Source organism: Gymnogyps californianus, chromosome 11 (assembly GCF_018139145.2).
Source record: "Gymnogyps californianus isolate 813 chromosome 11, ASM1813914v2, whole genome shotgun sequence".
Taxonomy (NCBI): domain Eukaryota; kingdom Metazoa; phylum Chordata; class Aves; order Accipitriformes; family Cathartidae; genus Gymnogyps; species Gymnogyps californianus.
Genome location: NC_059481.1, coordinates 17,546,630 through 17,567,595, shown reverse-complemented (window position 1 = coordinate 17,567,595; position 20,966 = coordinate 17,546,630). Strand labels below are relative to the sequence as shown.

The window sequence follows — 20,966 nt, the reverse complement described above, 5'->3', positions numbered from 1 at the left end:
CCAAGCGGATCCAACTGTAGGACTGGGACCTTAACTGTGAGCTCCAACATCCACACACCAAGCCAGGACTTGGTGTTTACAAGGCAATGCAGACGAGACCTGCGTTTGCTCTTTGGGTTTGGTGGTTTTTATATGTTCAGTAATCCCTCATCCTTTTTTTTTTCCTTACCTCATCTTTTATATTAAATCGCGACGGTTCTTGTCTGCTTCGGTTTGACCTCCTAACCCCATAAACATCAGGATATTCTTCCCACATCTGCAAAATAAACAGACCATCAGAAGGCCTGCTTCACCCCAATTATTTCTGACATTTTAGAAGTTTGATGGTGAATGTTTTTAAAAAAAAACATTAACATAAAACCATTAGGGAGTTAGCAACCAGTAGATGGACACTTTAAAAAACTGGCTGAAAAGGATTATGACTATTTTGGGGTATTTGGTAACACTCCAAAGCAGCACATTTTAACTCAGTATTATCTTCACACTGGTCCATCTTTCCACCAGGGTACAAATTACTATCCGTCTCGTTCAGGCTGAAGGACAGAGCGTCGAGATAGCCAGCCCTCTGCAAGCAACGGTGCTGAAGGTAAGGAGGCAACACCTTGCAGGTGGAATGAATGGACCTACCAACTCAAAAGGACAATTCACTGTCGCTAACAGCTTTCACCACAATTCCTTTCGGCAGGGAACACCCCACCAGCCGCCTGACAAGCCTGGTGACAAGACATCGCCATCAGCAACTTCAAAAGTGAATTCTGTGGCCCAGTCTGGATGGCAAATGGACCAGGGCACCTTGTCCTTTGGCAAGGCAAGGCAGTGGTGCTGCCGGTTCTTCTCCTGAATGCACTGATGCGAATGCAGTTAGGCAGCACAGGACATGTGGATGTGCAGAGCCGACTAGTGGGAACAGTTGTGCTCTATTTGCTGTAACCTGGCCCTAAATAGTTTAATACCCTGTGTATAACAGCATGGATTTGTTGTTGCTGGATGGACAGGAGGAGAAGGGGGAGACAAGAACTGATGCCCTGAGGGATATGAATGCAGAACTGTGTTGGTGACACAGGACACCGGAAGATTTACAGGACAGATACAAACCACCAACATGCCTCTCAAACACCTACACCAACAATCCCTCTCTCCCTCAGCAGAGCTTATCCTCTCACAGTTTTCTAAACCTATTCATTCTCCTTCTGCTTCTCTCTCCCTCCAGCCCTCAAATGTCTCTGCAAGCCACTGGCAGGAAAAGGAAATCAAAATACACTGCCAGATGCAGCACCGACCTGGGATTGAGAGCGTGAATACCAGGCTGCAGCCCAGCAATTTTTCTGCTACCGTTAAAGGAGTAATGGGATAACACTGCAACAGACAGATTGCAAATGTGTGTATCTGTTGGGCATGCGAGTACAGAGAGATAAATTCACATGAAAGAAAAACTCAAAATACTCCCCAAACCGTTTGAAAAACTTGTCTTTTCATCTTGTAAATGGCACAGTTTTTGTATGAGGGATCGACTCCCATGACAAATCTGAATAGCACCTAACGCAAATTAACCTCACCTTCATGGGCGTATCTAGACAGAAATACAAAATAAACAATAATATAATAATTAATTGCATTGGTTATTCAAGGGGAACAGGTATCAACACGCCTAGGTTAGACCTAGCTAAGGAAAACACCCATTAACAGAGAAATTAAGGAAGGGAGAGGCTTTCTTATTAGAGGGTGCCCTGACCTCTTCATATTTCATCCATGCTAATTATCACCCTGTGTATGGATGCGCTCCCTCATAGGATAATTTTAATGTTTATTGTTAGGGACATGCTCTTAGAAGCCCACAGAGGAAGATAAAACTTCCTTCAGTCCCCACTTATCAACAATAAAACAGAAATTTGAATATTGTGTTACCACAACTGCTTTATAAACGCATCCTTCCTTGCCAGTCTGAACACAGGAGATTTAGCCACGACCCAGGCCAGCAGCCTAGAGATTTGTGAGAGGCAGAAGCAGGTAAGCAGAAGCAGGTAACAAAATCCTTCACTTCTCCCTTGCAGGTATCTGGGGAGCGCAGGCTGAAAGCACTGCCCTTCCTTCTCAGTCTTTACCTACATAGCAACTTTCTCCATAAAACTCACTCTCGTGAGCAAGCTGTGCAAAGTGCAAACCATCACCAAGAACAGTATAGTTACACACCACAAACAACCAACCAAAAAATAGCTGGCCTAACCTGATTTTCCTCCCTCCATGTAAACTCAGTTCACGGAGTTCCTGTCTCCAAATGCGTATTTGGGCTCCTCTTTCTCACCTCACACTACACTGTGTTACTCGGGTGCCTCCATCCCTCGGATAAAGCAGGTACCCAAGGCACAGCTCCTGCCCTGGGGAGGTGCTCGCCAACCAGAGGGACGCCACATGCATTAGACACCTGCAATCCTTTTTCCTCCTGTGCAGCAACAGGTGGAGGGCAAACCTGGCTATTTGAGGGGGGTATTGCTAGGGGGTAGCTGCGAAGCTGCAGAAAAAAAACCCACAACAAAGAACCACTGTTCTGGACATAATAATGAAAGTTAAATAGCTTTTTTTCCTCCCCCTTTTTTTTCTTTACTTTTTTCAAAGAGGAAGACAGTGATGGAAACAAACCAAAGTAGCTCAAATCCTAGACAAGCATTCTCCTGATTATATATCACATGGGAAAGCTTTACTACTTCTGAGGGACAGACAGGAGAGAGGAGTGGAAAGACAGAGGGAGAGCATGAAATGACAGGGTCATGTATTGATGACAGGCGCCTGCCCCTCATTCGCACCAGTCAGCCCCATCACTATCTGGTGCCCAAAGGGTTGTTCCATCAAACACAGAAGCTCCTGCTCACAAGGATGACACCAGCAGGGCACAAGCACACAAACCAAACGGCCAACGAGTGACCTGGTGACACCAGGGGTCGGAGGCTGTTTGGTCAGTGTGCAAAATAGCAGGGAAGTTGAAGACAGCTTCGTTAATGTCCTGCTGTCTGCTCTTTCGTGGTGGGTACAGGGGTAACACGGCTATGCAGAGCAGCGGGGGCAATACCTTTTTAACATCTGCTATCCTTTCCTTCTTAGAGGCCGGTTTTTCTTTGGTTTCAGGAGGGGTCTGCTGGGATTTTGAACCCGTTGATTCACTTTCGGATTCAGACTGACTTTCAGAGGACTCCGAGCTGCTGTTTGACTCGCTGCCCTGCTCGCTGCCCTGCTCGCTTTCAGACTGGCTTGCCGAGTCAGAGCCAGAGGCTTCTTCGGATGCTGAGTGACTGATGGTAGAGAAAAAAGAGATTATATTTTAACTGCACTGTCACAGCATTGAAATACGCAGCGAGCAAACCAGAGCCATCTCCAAGCCACGACAGGCTTGGAATAGCCGAAATGCAAGTGTGAACTGTGTGGTCCCAAATGGGCATACTGAAGCAGATGCAATTCCTTCCCTGGACGAGCACTGAACTGCAGGCTCCAAATCACTGTAAAGTATCTCCTGCTCATCAGCCAAAACAAAGAGTGGTCATAACATGAAGAGAAGCATTAATAATACCACCAGCACAGGTCCTCTAGGGAGGATCTGGCTTGCTCAGAGCAAGCAAGAGTAAGGTATATTGGGAGCTGGAGTATTCAGAGACCATCCTGCTATATTAAAGATAAGCAGCTGCTCCGGCATGGCTCTCCACTACACCCTAGTACGGCCAGTGGTTCAAAAATCCGACATCTGATTTCTGAGAGAGGCTAGCACCAAATTCTGTATGCGTAATACTATATATTAAATATCATGTTTCTTGCAAAAAGAATAAATTCAGTAACAGAGCAGCAGAAAGGAGCTTATACAGGCATGTGGCTGGGGCAGTTCCTGCTTAAAGGATTATACCAATGCTGTGCAGACAGCACAATTAGCCAATAGTGAGTGAGCAGAACATCAAATAGGTGTATTTCTCTTTTTTTTTCCCCTTTACATTAAAATGGGCTAATATACAGAATATTCACTTAAATGGAGGCTCCTGAACAAAACAATGAGAGGCCAAACTATTTTATGTGGCCAAAATATTCAAATACCTTTGCCCAATCACTCCAACATCTATTTTTCATTTAAAATCCAATTAAAGAAAACAGAAAACTCATTACAACATATAACATACATGCTAGTAAGGCAGCATTACAAATCCCACTCTGTCACAAACCAAAATGCAGTGCAAAATGCAGTGCAGGCAATAACAAGACTGCAAACTTTTTGAACAAGAAGCATCTCTTTCCAAGTCAGCTCCTGATCTGCAGCTAGATGCTTTTGTAATATTTAAGGGCATGCTGCAGATACAACATCATGAAAAGAAGAGTCAGGAAACTCTGCAGAGGGAAACCAGATTTGTAATTTTTCTCCTTTTGTACGAAACTACAGAAGTAACAAAATACATCGAAGGCTCTGCTCAGATTTCACAATTCAAGAATGAAATAATACAAAGACAAAAAAAAGCACATGTACAATTACATACAGTTCTACAGAAATCAATGCACCCTATAGAGATGGGGTCACAAGAGTCAGCCACTATTCACAGGTATATCCACATGCTAATAGGGCTAATTTACACCATGGAAATAAGTTTTCCACTCTCAGATAAAAATTCTTAAGAAATCTGTGAAATCTAACGGGTCTGGCCTCCAGCAGCTCCTGCATCATCAGAGCTGCTCCTGCCTCCCCACGCAGCAGCTCAGCTCCCGGCTGCCGTCTCCCGGGGAGCGGGCAGAGGGCAGCAGCTGAGCGCCGTGGGAACCTGCTCCAGAAATCCCTCCGGCGCAGGGCGTGTAGCCAGGCTCCCAGCCGCCATTTTACAGCCATCCCTCTTCCACCATCTTGCGATTTCGTTGTGGTGGCGGCTGCTGCTCTGGGTCTGTTCGCAAGTCCTAAAATGGAAGAGCGTAGCATGCGCAGGGAAAAAAGAAACAGCGGTGAGCGAGAATTTCTAAGGCCGAAGTAACAGAAATGGAGCCGTTTCAGCAAAGAGTGGAGGGTGAGCCATCACCGATGGTTGCTGGTTTCATTGTCCCAGCTTGGTTTCGGAGGAGACGGGGTTATCGCATCGCTTCCTTCTAGCAGGGCTGGAAAATCAAGTCGAACTACCGCCCTTCCAGGCTGCCCGGTCGCTCCTGCCTGTCCCACTCCTATCCGCAATAACCAAAGGCACAGCCCCACCACAGCCATCTCGCTACACCCTGCCGCTGCATGTCCTTTCCTCTATGTTTTCTGCAACTTCCAGTCCCCTCTTCTCCACCACAGCCCTCCATCGCTCTGCTCTCCTGCTACGCCCCATTGTCAGCACTGTCCACTGCATCTCTCCCTGCTCGCCTGCTGCCATGCAGCTCTCTGCACGGCTTCTCATTGAGCACATTCACAGATGGGCTGACATCTGCTCCCAACATCCCGCTCAAAACACATCGCTTTGCAACCAAGTCTACTTAAAGCAAATGATGAAACTACTCCAGTGGAGAATTTTCAGAGTTCCAGGGTTTTTCCAAGAAAACCAAGGGAATTTTATTAGGAAGCATTGCCACACCACGCAAGGAAACGATGCTCCAGCAGCTCTGGGGACAGCCAGTTTCCACAGGCAGGGCTCAGCAGGACACCGTCCCACAGAGCGTCCTGCGGGGATGGAGACTCAACCTCTGCGACAGAATGGGATCTGGAGGCATCCAAACCTCTACTGTCACAACATAAAGTGGCAACATCAGGCTCTGATTGAGTCATGTTGGCATCCCATGTTCCACAGGGACACACAAAAGAGGAAAACACTTTTCTTCAATCAGATTTATTAGCTATAGCTGGAAGAAATTATAACAAACCAGGCTAGACTGAGGCCAGACAGCTTTGGCAGTATTTGTTTAAAGGCAGAACAGTAATTACTGGCCTCCTCCCACTCTGGAGCTCTTTGTTTCTCAAAGCCTTGAGCTTTATTTCAAGGACACAGGGACACAGCCTTTCTGCACATCAGTAGCCGTAATTCACGTGCTTTATCCACAACTTTATCTGGATACTATAATTCCTTTTTTCAAGATGTGAACTGTGTCACCTGAAAAGAGGGTGACTTCTGTAGTGACAGAGACAGATGAGATACACATCTGCATGCACGCGCTTGCCCTACTAAGGAAAGAAATGTAGCTGAGAAGCGGTATGTCCTTTTGAAGGCTGCTACAAATAATTCTTTTTTAATAAACAACCTGTTATCAAGGCAAAAGGATACGTGCTTGTCTTTATTTCTACACTGATAAGAGTAAAAAAAAAAAGAGAACCAAAAAGGCTAATTCCATAAAATAATCCTTTCTAACTATCACCGAGACAATCAGGAAGCATTTCTACCTGCCACCAGAGTATAAAGGATTAGCAATATTATGTGTCAAGTCAGGCCTTACACCGTACATAACTGGAGATTTAAGTCCTCTTTTCAGAAGCTGCCCTGGGAATATGCCCTGCTTTAATGCCCCTAAGTTAACATCCAAACAAGACCTACTTCCAATTAAACTGTAAGTGGGGGATAAGCTATAATTAATTGTCACAAAAATCACGATTCAACCAGTCCACCCTCCTCCAAATTCAGCAGAGAAACACCCATGACCATCAAGAAAGCTACAGTTAGACCATTGGTAACTCCCTTGAAGCGAGAAACTCCTATAAAAATTAAGATCTGCTAAGACTCAGCCAAATACGTTCCCCTGGTTTCTAAGAAATACTTCAGGCTGTAATTCTGTTTTAATTAAGAGCCTGCTCCTGACTTGAGGGGGAAGAAAACCAAATCATCCCTTACCAAGAAGGACACGTTCCTTCCAAGAAATAAGTAGCTGAACGGCAGTGATAAGACCCTTTACAATCAGGCATCTAAGTTTACAAGGCAATTACAGCATGCCTGAAGCCTCCACCCTTAGTGTTTAATATTTCACATATGACTTCATTTTATAGGGGATCATCTTTGCTAACAGCAACAATACATTTTATAAGCTCTCAACAAGTACAAATAGTAGATATGTTTCCAGAAAGTGCAAGACAAGCTGAAAAAATGAACCAATACGCATTTCGGGAACCAAGAGCTGACAAGGGAGTGGCTCTAACTGGGACCATTCTGCCCCAGACTTTAAAATTTGGCTTTTGATGGACAGAACTTGAATTCAGCCAGGGGGATAAAGGAGGATTAATGGCCCAAAACCCTCCCACAAGCCAAGCTCCTCCTAGCTTTAAGAACTGTAGTGAACGTTTTGAATCTAAACAAGTTTGAATCCAAACAGCAACGTTCCACTGGGCTTCACAAGCTTAGGAGGGACTCAGCACCAGTGAAACCAACCTGTGCAGGCTCGAGAAGGTCCTTGGCACAAACTCCCAGGGCTGGATAATATCAGGGGCTAGATAATATTAGAAACCAAGTTTATTGTTTCCCTCTGGCAAACATACGCTTAACCCTTACGCATTGTTGGACACAGCTTCACATGTCCTGTGGATAACTGACACCCAAGTGTCCATCCACATCTCAGCTCGCTGCCACGGGAAGGCCGAAGGCATGTAGCTGGGAGACAGCCCCTCCCCTGTCCCACCCATCCTCACTCTACAGCCCATGTTCTCAGTACTCACCTGGTGCTTACGCCAGCACTGACTGGGCTGCTGGACTCCTCCATGAGCCACTTGAACTCGATAACACATCAGAAGACTAGCCCAGAGAAACAGCAAAATAGGTCTCCGCCGGCTTAGCGAGTAAAATCAGGATGAAGCCTTCACAGGAACCGGGAACAGTGGAAGTATACTACGTTTGGCAGCACAGAGGAGTTGCAGAGGAGAAAAGGGGCAAGCAAGACCCCAATTTTGGGCCAGCTGCAAGCCAGCTGCTCAGTTTGGCCACCCCTGGGTCCTCAACATCCCTCTCTGGCAGAGCCAAGCCAACTGTCTGCAAACAGCTCAAACATTCCAACTCCACGGCAACCTTCAAACATACACGAGCGGGGTCATGTGCCGGAACCGCAGGTCAGCCCACCGGACCTGCTGCCATACAGGGCTACCAACCCATGGTACAGCAGCGGGCAGCCAAGCTGCAACTCTCTGAAGTGAGCAGGATGTCTTTTCCAGACCAGGCATATCTGTCAGATCCAGCTCTACCAGTAAAGGAGGCCTCTCATCCCCCGCAGCTCTTCAGCAAGGGCTGTCAGCCTCACCCATCCACCAGTGGCACTGGCTCTAGATTTACTCCAAACCACAGATCAGCAAAGCCAGTGCAGACCACCAATTTAAAACTATTTAAACAGATGTGTCTTCCTAAAGTGACCTACACACAAGCTGCTGCACACACAAAGGGACAGTGACAAACCACAGAAGATGCTAATGCACCAACTCAGCTGCATACCGTGTTGCTGTTAAACATTTCCTTTGAATATTTGCTCTATAAATGTGATGTTCCCTATCATTATATGTAAACATACATGAAATGCCTACATATATTGCAAATAAAAACAAGCACCATCAGTTAATGTTGATGCATGCACCCAAGTCACACAGTAGCTGTACAAAAGCACCAAACCACATTAAATTTCACCTCTAGGCGAAACAAGCCAGGGAGAGAAACACAAGACTGATTGTGGCTATAATCATGATGAAGAGGGGATAACATTTGATAAAGAGTGGATAATACGTGGACCACAGAGGACTGAGAACTTCATGGGATCTACCCCTTGCCTTGGGAAAAAAACACGAGCAAGTGCTACAGTAAGCGTAGACAAGGCCATACAGACAGTACATGGAGCTTGCAGGAGACCTAAGTGAATGACACTCAGATTGTGATACTGAAGATAAATTCATTCCCAGCTTTTTGAGTTCCCTTTATTTTATTCTGCAAGTCTACTAAAAAGAGTGATTGGTGCTTGCTTGTCTCCCAAGGCAAAGATTTTCTGAGTGATAAGCGTTGAGAAGGGTCAGTCAGTGAAAGAGCTTTTCCCAACTTATTTCCTGCAAGCAAAAGTGGAAATGAGGGAAAGGAGGGAAGAAAAATATTCCTGCTACTGTACTATCCGTACCCATGCGCAGTACATATTTCTAACAATGATCTGTCTCGAAGCAGGAACTTAAACTAGAAGATACTAAACACAGCCAGGCTCTTCATACTGTTTAGAAGCGAGTCTCGAACAACTTTGAATACTCGCAATGTAATTTGGCCAACTCTGGGCAGGCTTTCAAGGGGCACAACAAACAGTCCCAAGGTTACATGGTTGCCCCTGCCAGATAACCCAACATGTCCTTCAAAAACCGGAAAAATATTTCCCCAACCTCTTTTTGTGACCAGCAACTTTTTTCTTAAATAGGCAAGTGAGACGAGTTACCATGGAGAATATACAGTTCTTCCACATGTGACTGCAAACCTTGCTTGCAGAGGTTGGGTGTTAATTACATTTACATAGCACTAGGCACAATAGGGTCATGGTGCTACTGTAACGAGTGAGGGATTATGCACTCAGCAGGTATCCTATCTAAATAACCATCTGAATTGGGTTGTGCAGGTTTCCAGCCTGGCTCAAAGGAGGGGAAGGGGAGGCGGCAGAAGGAAATCACACACATTCTGGCCACCGCTACTTGCCCCAGCACAGGACTCCCAAATGCCAAAGGCAAAGCAATCCTGAGCACACAGTGAGCTAAATATATCCCTCGCTGCTCTGCTGCAGCTCCCTGTAAAGCACATTGGGCTATCTTGAATGACAAGTATTTTCCAAAAGTGGTTTTTTTTTTTCCTCCACTACAAAGACACCACATTATGCTTGCATAAGCAAGCAAAACGAGCAGTTCATTCATCATTGGGAGAGCTGGTTCTCTCACTCTCTGATCTTTGAGCCAGAGGCTGAAAATGCTTGGGATGTTTAGTGGGAAAAGAAAAAAAGAAAAGAAAAAACCAGCACACGGACAAAAGGAGTCAAAACCTGTCTGCTTGATTAAGGATCACCATTGAGAATCTCCAAAGGCAGCATCCTTCCCCTTCCCTGCACAGAAAGGGAAGAACAATTGCAGTTCTCAGGGTTTTAAAAAGGGCCCGTCTCTCACTCCCCGGGAAAGGCAGCGGAGCATTTCAGCGCTCCACATCCACAGGATAACCCAGGCTGGCTCCTGGCAGCACCCACCACTGAGAACCTCCTCACATCCATGCAACGAAAGGAGCCCAGGGGCGCACACCTTCCCATAAGGCTGAGAGAGCGGGCAGGGGTTAACTCGCTGTGCCCCTCTGCCATTCCAGCCACAGCTTCAGCTTTGTCACAGCAGGGGACAGCCAGGCTAAAGCTCAATGGCAGCACAAAGGGAACTCTGCACACAGGCAGCATCCGACTTTCTGTAAAGGACATGTAGATGCATGGCGGGGGGGACGGGGACTGGAGTGCACACACACAATTTTGGTTTAAATTCATACAGAAAGGGTGGTTTTTTCTCCCTTAACATTCGCAAACTTCCTTTAAGACCTAACAGATTAAAGAAATGCAGTAATATGGAAATTTAGGACCCAAAAATCATTAACAATAACATGAAGGTGCACAAATTCCTTTCGGGTTCCAGATGACCCGCAGCAGTTCAGAAGAGGGGAGCCTGACCTGGCCTGAGGGTTTTATTCCAAGTGACTGTTAAAAGCTGTTTTTAACTAAGAGATTTAAGGCTCATCATTAACCCTCCGTTTTACAGACAGCACATGGCATTCAAAGCTCTGACTGGTGGCAACTCTGTAGTTAAGAGCAGAGGTTCCTCCCCATGAAAGAGATGCAAATGACTCCTGTAATTAATATATTAGCAATTCTATTAAGTCATCTATAACTAGCAATAAAACTTGTAAGAAACATAAATAGTTACAACACAACTTTTTCCTAAGGAGCCAGGTGTTCTGGAGTCAGTGGATTCTTGACATTGCAACACACTTGTTCATAGCCAGGGTAAAGGTTCCTGAGCAATGAAGTGTTCAGCATCCCGCCTGTGAAGCACCCGGTGCTCGGCAAACATACTCCACAGAAGCCCTGCCAAGACGAAACCCCATGCGAGCGTTACCAGCACAATACCAGAAGGGAATCTGAGATCACTGTTACACACTTTTTATTTTTTTAACCTTAGAAGTCAAGGCCAGAAAAACACATATACTACAGCATAGATTATCTCAGCCCACAGGTAAATACAAAGCAAGCTGTACATTGAAAAATTATAATTTAGCAGCAGGGCTGCACAAGCAGTGATGTAATAAGAGCTACTGCACATTTGGAAAGACTCATCAACATTTTGCTGCTTATTATATCCAAAATACACTCCCTGCTCCAAGAAAAGGAGGTATTAACAGCATGACAGACTTAGAAAAGCTTTATTGCAAGTCACTAGGTGTGAATTTTTCATCTAGTCTTTTTTGCTTTCATTTTAAGGATGCTTTACAGGATAAAAGCAGGCTTTACAAGTACACCACCACCTGTTGAAAGAGCATCTTCAAATGGCATTTCAGCACACGCCTTTTAATAAAAACACACCAGAAAAATTTATGTAAGACACCATGTCAATAGAACAGTACATCCTTTGCTAGAAGGCTGCTTATATCTAATTATGGTAATCCAGGCCATCCCCTCCACCAGTGCCATTCTGTTTGTATTTATTTTCCTTGAAGGAGAGCGGAGATAATGCAGAACAGAATCTTCCTCCATCCATTATCACCACCTTGCTGAGCTGGATTTCAGCTAGGGACAATAGGAGATTTAGAAGCGCTTCTCCATCTTCAGAACTTAACAACCTAACTGAACATTGCAATTCCTACTGGAACTGTTGTCTGCAACAGGAAACAAGATACAGTGGATATACACTTCCAGGTTATGTATCAGGAGATGCAATTTCAGCATAAGCTGCCAAACCCACCCAAAGTAGGTTTACTTTAGCTGTCTCGAGTTCAGAAGAAGCAAGGCCACAGCATCAGAAGCTTCAGTTCAGTCCCTACCCTCCTGCTCACAGTTCCAGGTACTTAATCACACGGCTAGTCTCACTGTATCTGCCACTGGTACCCTCATCTGCTCCTGAAGACTAGTAGTGATAAACCCAAATAAAGAGACATGTCAGTATAAAAATTCCTCAGAGACAGGCTTAGCAACTCAGGAACCTGCTAATCATATGAACAGCTTTCTGAGACGAGGGGTGAAACATGAAAACAAGGATGGGAACTGGTTTCTCCCTATAACGAGTTGGAGATATTAAAATTAAACATCACTGCCTTCCTGGCCCTCCCTCTGAGCCCTCTCAAAGCTGTAACACAAAGTTAACAGTGGAAATGTTTGTTTTAACGCAAATGCAAGTGTGGTTATTGTAGCCCAAATGCGGACAGCCACGCTGCTCCCAAGACATACACGTGAGATCCCATGTTCTCAGAAGTGCCATCCCCTACAAGCTGTCGAGGTGTGACCCTGTGGCACTGCAACACAACATTATTTCTCCCTGAGCCGTGGGAGAGTTCGGCTTCAGCTCATATAGGAAATGGGGGAAGGTGCAGATAAGGGCAACTGTTGCCCTCAAAGTACAGCAGGTGAAACATCAACCCAACAGAAAGCAAACAGGCTCTAATCTACAATCTCAGCCACATCAACTTCTCTCGGCTGAAGGCACTAGTAAATTTAGGCAGGAGTGGTGTGGGAGCTTGCGTGCATGCACGTGCACACAAGTATAGCAATGCCGTGGCAGCAGCACACGCTGTGTGCCACAGAAGCATTTTTGCAGGGTTACAGAATTACCCAGGTGAGCTCTTTATTCCTATTTTTCCATTTTTATTCAGCAAAACAGTCAGGCATTTAGAGAATACATAAAATTTGATTAAATAGCTTAAGATGTTTAACTAAAAAGAACAATCCAGAAGAGATTAAATTTCAGCTAAATGTAGCTTCTTGCAGTTGCTGAGCCTTTTTTATAGCACTGTATATATTGTATCCATGCCTGGCAGCAATCACAAAACAGGAAACAGAGAAGTTGAAAGTCTCAGAATTGTGCATTCGTAGTTAGATGAGACATTTCCTTGCAGAGGATAATGTGAAACAGAAGTAACAAAGCAAAACAAGAACAATCTCCTTTGTGCTGCACACAGATTACATCATTATTCATATGAATTCCTTGCACATTATTCTTTTTGTCTGCACTGATGAAGCATTTTCCCGTTTCAAAAAAGCCTCCAGACAGTTTCATAAAGGGTTAAAGCTTAAAAAGGAGAGGAAAAAAAAATCCCTGTTAAAGAATCCAGCAGTACAAATGAAACTGAAAGATTTGGTACATACACAATGGCAGCAACAGCTAAAAAATAACCTGTCAGCCTGGATGAAAAGTTGAAACCCATAGTTACAGGCATTTTAATAAATGTGTTTAACATTTCCACTCAGCTCAAAGAAAATCAGTTGCAAAATGCACGTTGAAAGCAAGAGTGAGTTTTAGCGATTGAAGAATGCTGAAAGCCATAATGCTATAAAAAAAGGCCAGATGTTCCAGGAATACTACGATATTCTGCAATTCCTTTTGAAGTTAAAAAAAAAGCAGAAAAAAAGAAAAAAGCCTCAACAAAAATAACCCTGCTTCTTTTCAAGTCACTTGCTTCTCAAAATAGCCTGCACTATTAAAAAAAAATAATAAAAGCCCGCGCCCGCCAGATGAGAGGAAGCGAGGGAAGGCAGCGGCGGCCGCGCGCTCTACAGCCATGCTCCCAGTACAGCCCAGTACAGCCCAGCAGAGCCCGGGGCAGGCGTGGGAGAGGCCGTGTGGTGTGCGCAGCCATCACGCGCAGGCACAGCTCTGAGCCGCCGCCGCCGTCCGCCTGTTACCAAGCGAGCGCAGCCAATCGCCGTCCCCAGCGAGCACAAGATGGCCTTTGAACTCCCCACCAGCAACTTCCTGCTGTTTTTAGAGTACACACAGTGCAATGCAGTATGTCTGTCAGCTATGCGGCACAAAGGAACAGCCATTTTGTGACTGAACTGGACCTGCACCAAAATGCCAGGCGGTGCAGCCTTCCCCTCTCCTTTCACAGGGAATCGGGGCTTCCCGAGCGCTACCGAAAGAAGAAAGGCATGCCCTCTGCTTTCATCGGCAGCCAGGGAGGGCAATTTTTGTTTAACGTCTTCGTTTCCCTCCTCCCTCCGCCCAAATCCTCTTTCGTATGTAACTACATCTTCATAAAATGGCTGCCACGTAAAACAAGGGTGTTCTGCTCTGCGAAGGCTGCAGCACACGCTGCAGAGCACTCTGCCTCTGTAAGGTGGCCGCTGAGCAAAAAAAAAAAAAAAAAACCACGCCATTTCAGACCTCAGACTTCCAGCTCCCTGAACAGAAAACAGGCTGAGATCTAACCCACCGCAACCTTTTTTTCCCCCAAAAAATGATGTTTTAGTGCTAGAGAAGCCAAGAGCTGGATACAGATGCAAGGGTTTGTTCAGCCCTGCAGCTTCTGTAGCAGAAACTGTTCCCACACTGTGCTATTTAGGAGATGCAAGAGCAACTGCAACAGATGCAGGCGAGGGGAAACTAGAAGAACAACGTATCCACCGTGTGTTACTTGCTATCCCCTACAAAACTCACTCCTGAACTTCAGGGGGACCCCGCCTGCCTCTCACCTCTGAAGTCCACATTAGGGTTGCACCATGGATGTACCCTCTCACACCACCTGCCTTTCAGAAACGCAGCACAGAAGATGCTAGAAAACACACCAGGATTTTGTTCAATTATTTAATGCAAGTCCCAGATATACACAGGTGGTGGTTATTAGTAACTGCAGCATCCCAACTTTTATCCTAGGTGGAGAAAGTTGCATGAAATCAATCAGCTTCAAGTTTGGAAAGATTTACTGTCCATATACAAAGGACAGGTGTTGCTGTTCATCTTGAAAGGCACCAAGTACACCCCTCAGCTTACAAACTGTAAAGAGTTAACACCATTTCCCTCCCCAAGAATAATCATCTGTTTTGGGACAATTCTCAAGTATTTTTGTTTACTCAGCACATGCCTTTGCATTTCCTTAGGACTGGAAAGGTAGGAGTTAATTCCAACCATATTTCCCAGTTAGGACACTAAGGTGGTGTATAGGAATTGTATTGTCTTCTGCTTTAACACCTTTCTCTAGTCCTGCATTTTTGCTTCTCCAGCCCAGGTGAATGGCACCGGCCATATCTACGTTTTCCACCCATCTCCACCACCCAGGCCTCCCACCACGGTTTATGTAACAGGACTTCACGTATTTCCACGGATGCTGAGCTGGTCTCACAACTGGGGAGAAAGCTGGCCAGCAGCACGTGAAGTGCAGACATCAGTGCATTTCTGGGCTACAGTAAAGCAAAGTGGTGGCTTTACTTCCTAGAAATCATTTCCCCTACAACTTCAAGTCAACCTCAGGAAGTAAAGCCCATTTTACGACATTCAGCTGACTCACAGCTCAGAAATAAGCTCGACAGGGCTCACTTACAAATATCCTGTGCTCAATTGTTCCCACACTTCAGGTGAGTGGATGTTACCCACAGCAAGTTTATTTTGAGAAAAAATTGTGAAGGGGGAGAAGTGTAACCTCACACAACAGGTGTTACATGTAAATTGATCAATTATGATAAATAACCTTTCAATGAAAACACCAAAAGCACACAAGACACTATGCAAATATAATACCCCTAAGGACAAAAACCACAAAGGTCTTCTTTCTGTGGGACTACTGCTACATGTCTCCAATTTAATCTCTTATTTAGCATAATATTTCTAACACCGATAAAAGACCTTAATTTAGATTTCCTGAACAAATTATACCTATTATTGCTCTTGCTGATAATCTGCACTTTAAAAAAAGCATAAAGACTTAAATAAGCTGAAACATAAGTAATTTTTTAAAAAAATCAACTTTTAAAGCCATATTTTGTGTGCAGTATTTACAGTAATATAAAGATAATGCAGTTTGAAAGTATGATGTGTTTTTAAACTGCATTATTATAAAAGCTCTGTATAGGTGCTATATGTAATGCTTCAACAGTCCCTGAGGCTAATTTAGTTAATAATTTCAAATTAAACAAACTTACCCATATCCATTTTAGGATTTAAAATTTGACTGCAATTTTAATACATTCAGAATACCACCCAAGTTTATGCTAGAAGGTTACAGTAATTTATAATACATATATATATATTCCCCACAGTATTTCAAGTTTGTGTGTTTAAGGAAGGTTAAATATTGGACATCAAGAACACTATTCAAACACCTGCAAACATCACATAGAGCACATGTGATACAACAGACAGTTCAGAATTCTTTTTTATTAATGTTGGTTAAAAATTACTGAAGACAACACCAGAGAAAAATAAACAGGCCAAGATTCAATTAAAATTAACAAAATGCAAAACTCAAGTGTATTTACAAACTAGAAAACAAAAATGCATATAGTTTAATTTCAAATTTTCAAAAAAGCCGACCCTTTAAATACAAAATGAGCAATTCAGTAATTATACTTCTGCATTCCTAGCAAACATTTCCAGTATTTCGTACTTTTCCCACATCAAGGTTAAGTTTATAAAAATCTGTAAAGAATCTCATTACTCAACAAAATTAAATAAAAACACTCTGAGCAAAAATACATTAAACAAACAAGCAAAGCATTTGGAGCCTCTTGTTAACAGTCCCAGTGTATATTTTATGATATGAAATGCTATCACCAGCAGGAGAAAGTCTGGTTAAATTGTATAAAAATATTCTAAAATACCTCAACAGTATCAAAGTTCTACAAGCTCAAATAAAATTTGAAGTAAGGGGTATCAGACAAACAGACACTTTCCAGTTTATATTTTAAAATGAGCTTTTTTTCATTCATGTAACTTTTTCTTGTGTCTATTTACTATAATTTACTACTACACCAGGCTTCTGTATGGCCCTCAGTTAAAGTTTAGACTTCTGAGATTCTTCAAAGAAAAATTTGCCTTGTATGTAAAATGGTGCAATGCAGCAATGGCTAAACCGACAAGGTCATTTTTCACAGCACAAAAAACCTAAAAACTGAAATTCAAAAGCTGGAAAAACATAATACAGAGGAAAGGGCTCCCCTGAATAAAGGTACAGTACCTTTTGACTATGACATGGGCCCTTAAGTCACAACACAACTTTCAGAAATTGCTACCAAAAAAATTAGGGTGTGGCATGCTAACAATCTCAAGGTCATTCCTTAAAAAGGAAGCAAAATCAGTAAAATGTTTTGTATTAAGCACTGATAGCAACCCAAGGCTGTCAAAGTAAACAGGGTATTCACAGGTTTTACAAAAAAAAAAAAAAGAAAGTTGATAGATCATACCTCGATGCATTGCTGTGGACTGAACCCTCCTCTCCTTGGCTTTTGTCCTTATTTCTCATCATCTTTTTATTCTTAAATATTAAGAGGGGGTCAGGGGTGTCTGTTTGCTTTGAAGTCCTGTGCCCAGGTATTTACTGTCAAAAGTTGAAAGAAAGGTAAGGTCCCAGTTCGTTTCACTGGCTTTCATTATCAGGAACAAAGTCCTGACGCTGCAATGATATTGTTATAACAATACACAACACTGATCAACACGGCAAAACGGAGATTTAAAACAAATAATCGTTTTTAGAAGAAAAATCCGAGAATAAACACAGTAGAGGAGCATCCTGCAAACTTTCCCAAAGTAACACTGGATGCAAATAATCTCTGTATCTTATTGCGTCATCCCAATACAGCTCAAATCGGTCGAAAATCGAAGTACTCAAAACAGCAGAAATCTAAAAATTATTATTATTAATTGCTCACCTACCTGATCCATGCACCGCCGCCAGGACCAAGTCGATATTAGTTTCGGGTAGTGGAAAAACATTAGATCCAAAATATTTAGAGTTATAATGATAAAATACGAATTTCAGAGAATGAAAAAAAAAATATATATTCTAATCCCAAAAATATGCTGCCGATAAAGCAAAAGAAGCGATAATTAGTACAAAAATGTCCGGGAGAAAAAGCTCATTAGGAGAGCGCACAAAAATGGAGGTACGCCATGGCTTCTAAGCTGGAAAAACAACGACCTGGGCTCTCTCCACGGCTTCTTCTTTCCAGCAAGGCACGAAAAGGGAGCCCTCAAAAGCTGCTTTTCTGCCCGAAAAAGGTCCGCTCGGCCCCCGATTAGTGCCTAGGAGAGGCAAGGGGCTGTGGGGGCCCCCTGAGGCTGCCCGAAAGTTAGGGAAAGTTGCGTAAAGTGTTGGGGAAGGCACGGAGCTGAGCGCGCTCTCTCTAAGGCACAGCCGCCATCTAGAGCTCCTTCCCAGCTCTGAGCTCTGCCTTTGATTGACACTCTCTACATTTACCCCACAACTCAGGTGATGTACCATAGACCCACCCCTTCATTTCTACCAAAAAAAGAGATAGCCTCCACCTAAAGGGTGCCTGCTACCCCCACAGCCCTGGCTTCTTCCAACTACCCCAGCTGAAGGGGCACCTTAACCCCATGTGGCTCAGGCACCCTTTTGAAACCAGAAAGAAATGGAATTTGTGCCTTTTGTTTTAAAGATTTGCTAAATATTTCAGTGCCTGGGCTAAAATTACTTCCTCCCTGGACAGGAAGTGGTGCTGTTACAAGCCATTTTGAAAGAATGGAAGTGGAGCTAACAGCCATGCAGCCAGCAACAACCCACCTTGGGGCTCACCCCACCCAAGGGGTAGCTTTTTTTCAATTCAGTGGCAGTGTCCCCAGACAATAGCTCCACCATTCGTCACCCAACACTTGCACTTAAAGCTTGGGACAAGAGCGTCAGGCGCTCCTAAGAAAGCCCCGCATTGCTGATAACCAACCCCAGCTCGACAGCGCCTCCCTAGTGGTTTCCCCCGACAACAAAAATCCAACAGCTACACAATTTTCATCAGTTATGCAAAGGCACTACTGTAAAATAAGTCTGACACCACTAAAAGGGTTATGTCTAATGCACTTTCTTAACCCATTAATGTTCGTTCACAGATTTTAACACAACAAACGAATTTTAAAGCCGTGTAATAACCAAGCTGTAGAACTGGAAATCAAGCAACATCTCACATACAACATCCTAGTATTGAGAGGATGTATCACAGAGGAAATGGACAAGATCCAAGCATCCCCTAACCGCTTGTATTCTGACTACCAGTTGTCTTCCCACAAGCAACAGACTCCTTAAAGCACAAGGACATCTTGCATAGTTGTAAGCATCACAAGACAGTGAAATCAGACATTGGCAGACTGCTGAGGGGGAAGGGGGTAATGGGCTAGTTTGGGTTTCTATGGGGACATCCATGGCACAGCATCCCAACAGCCTGAAAACACTGGCTTCTACCAGTAGAACCAAGATAGTCTCCATCAACTCCTCCCACTGGCTTCTACCAGTAGAACCAAGACAGTCCCCATCAACTCCTCCACACACTTGCCATTCACATCCTCCAATAACCTATCACCTTTCCACATCAAGGGGTTTGAGTAGGAACACTTTGTTGCCACAGTCCATTTTAAAGAATTTCACTTTACTGATTATTTACAGAAGACCCCTTGCACCTAGACTACAAGAACTAAAAGACACAACGCAAGACCATTCCAAGCAATTTTGGGTAACATTAAGAAAATCCACTCATCTGAATGGGGATCCCTTTAGATTGGTCCCAGTATTCAACTCCACCATGTAACACATGGCAAAACCAAACTTGAGCAAGCACATATCATCAAAATGGCTGGATTACACAGGTATGAACAATTCATCATGGTAAAAATGGATATTTACAAAGAAGTCTGAGCAAGCCAAATGGTTGAACACACACAATGGGGTTTTGTTTGTTTTTAAAAGAAAACATCTAGGTTCTCAGCACCAGGTTTGTCATCTTGGCCCTCCAGCATACAACAAAGACAACTATGAATTTCAGGTGAAACATACATAGGAAGGTGGCTACAGTTTAACTATTTGATCCACAAGAAACTTGAAAGGAAATTGTTTTTTGAACATTGGAACCATTTTAAAATTCATTTGTAAAGGTTAACATGTCATCTGTAGCAATATCAAAAACAACACCATTTCTTCTCATCAAATACATGGTACAGTATCACGCAGCTAAGTCTACATTAAATAGCGGTGAAGCAGATTGGACACTTGTACAGAACAATTTTAAGACCAAATAGACTGTTTAGGAAGTATGCTGTCCAGGAAATCTGTTGAAAAGTTTCTGTACCCATATACAACCAAAGAAGTATACCTAAAAAAGTTACACAAAACATTCAAGTACTCATTTATTGTCATATTTGCTCAGCCTTCAATTGATATCAATTCCATCTTAAAATAACTTCAGAAAGTTCAGCAGAAGTACTCTGACAATAGGCCAAGTACTGAAAAACCCCTAACATTAAGCACCTGAATGAACAAACCAGCGAATAAAAATTCATTGGAAGTCATGGCAAAGTGAACATAATTTGCAAATGAAAACCACATTTTAAATCAAGTATAGCACAAAATTTTACCTTGCCTTTAGTGCTTAGCAGCTAAAGTATTTCTCACTTTAATAGCAACCAAAAACGTAACCCACTTCAATATCAACACAATGACACAAAAAAAATATTCAGCCAGAAAGGACAAACACAAAGTGTGAAAGAAACCAAAACCTTTTATTAAGTCACTTAAAAGAAACATTACATTTTCTCCAAAGGGGTAGCAACAGATCTCTTACCAAATGAATTTGCCTGTTATGCATACACAACCCGACAGTAAAATTTTGCCACCCAGTCCTCAAACAGATCCATCATTGGATAGTCACTGATACAGTCCCCTGATTAATTCAAGTGCAAAGTCCATTTTGATAGGATGATCACAACCCAGATCTTCTCTGGTTTAATAACATGAGAGTCCACGTTTTAACATCCTTTTCTTGGACAGACATATCACAGCACTCATGCATTAGTCCATTTCCTCAACCTCTCAATCAACAGTGGA

General features: G+C 43.4%; 1 protein-coding gene across 1 annotated transcript in view; it reads right to left on the bottom strand.

Annotated features, from left to right (window-relative positions):
* The window catches only part of CHD2 (chromodomain helicase DNA binding protein 2), a 73,894-nt gene that overhangs the window by 39,085 nt on the left and 13,843 nt on the right, over positions 1-20,966 (bottom strand). Inside the window, exons 5-7 of the mRNA XM_050903151.1 lie at positions 17,323-17,456; positions 3,065-3,284; positions 170-256 (exon numbers count right to left, since the gene is read on the bottom strand). Coding sequence (XP_050759108.1) covers positions 170-256; positions 3,065-3,284; positions 17,323-17,384 — 369 coding nt within the window. The 5' untranslated portion in view covers positions 17,385-17,456. The remainder of the gene's footprint in view (positions 1-169; positions 257-3,064; positions 3,285-17,322; positions 17,457-20,966) is intronic.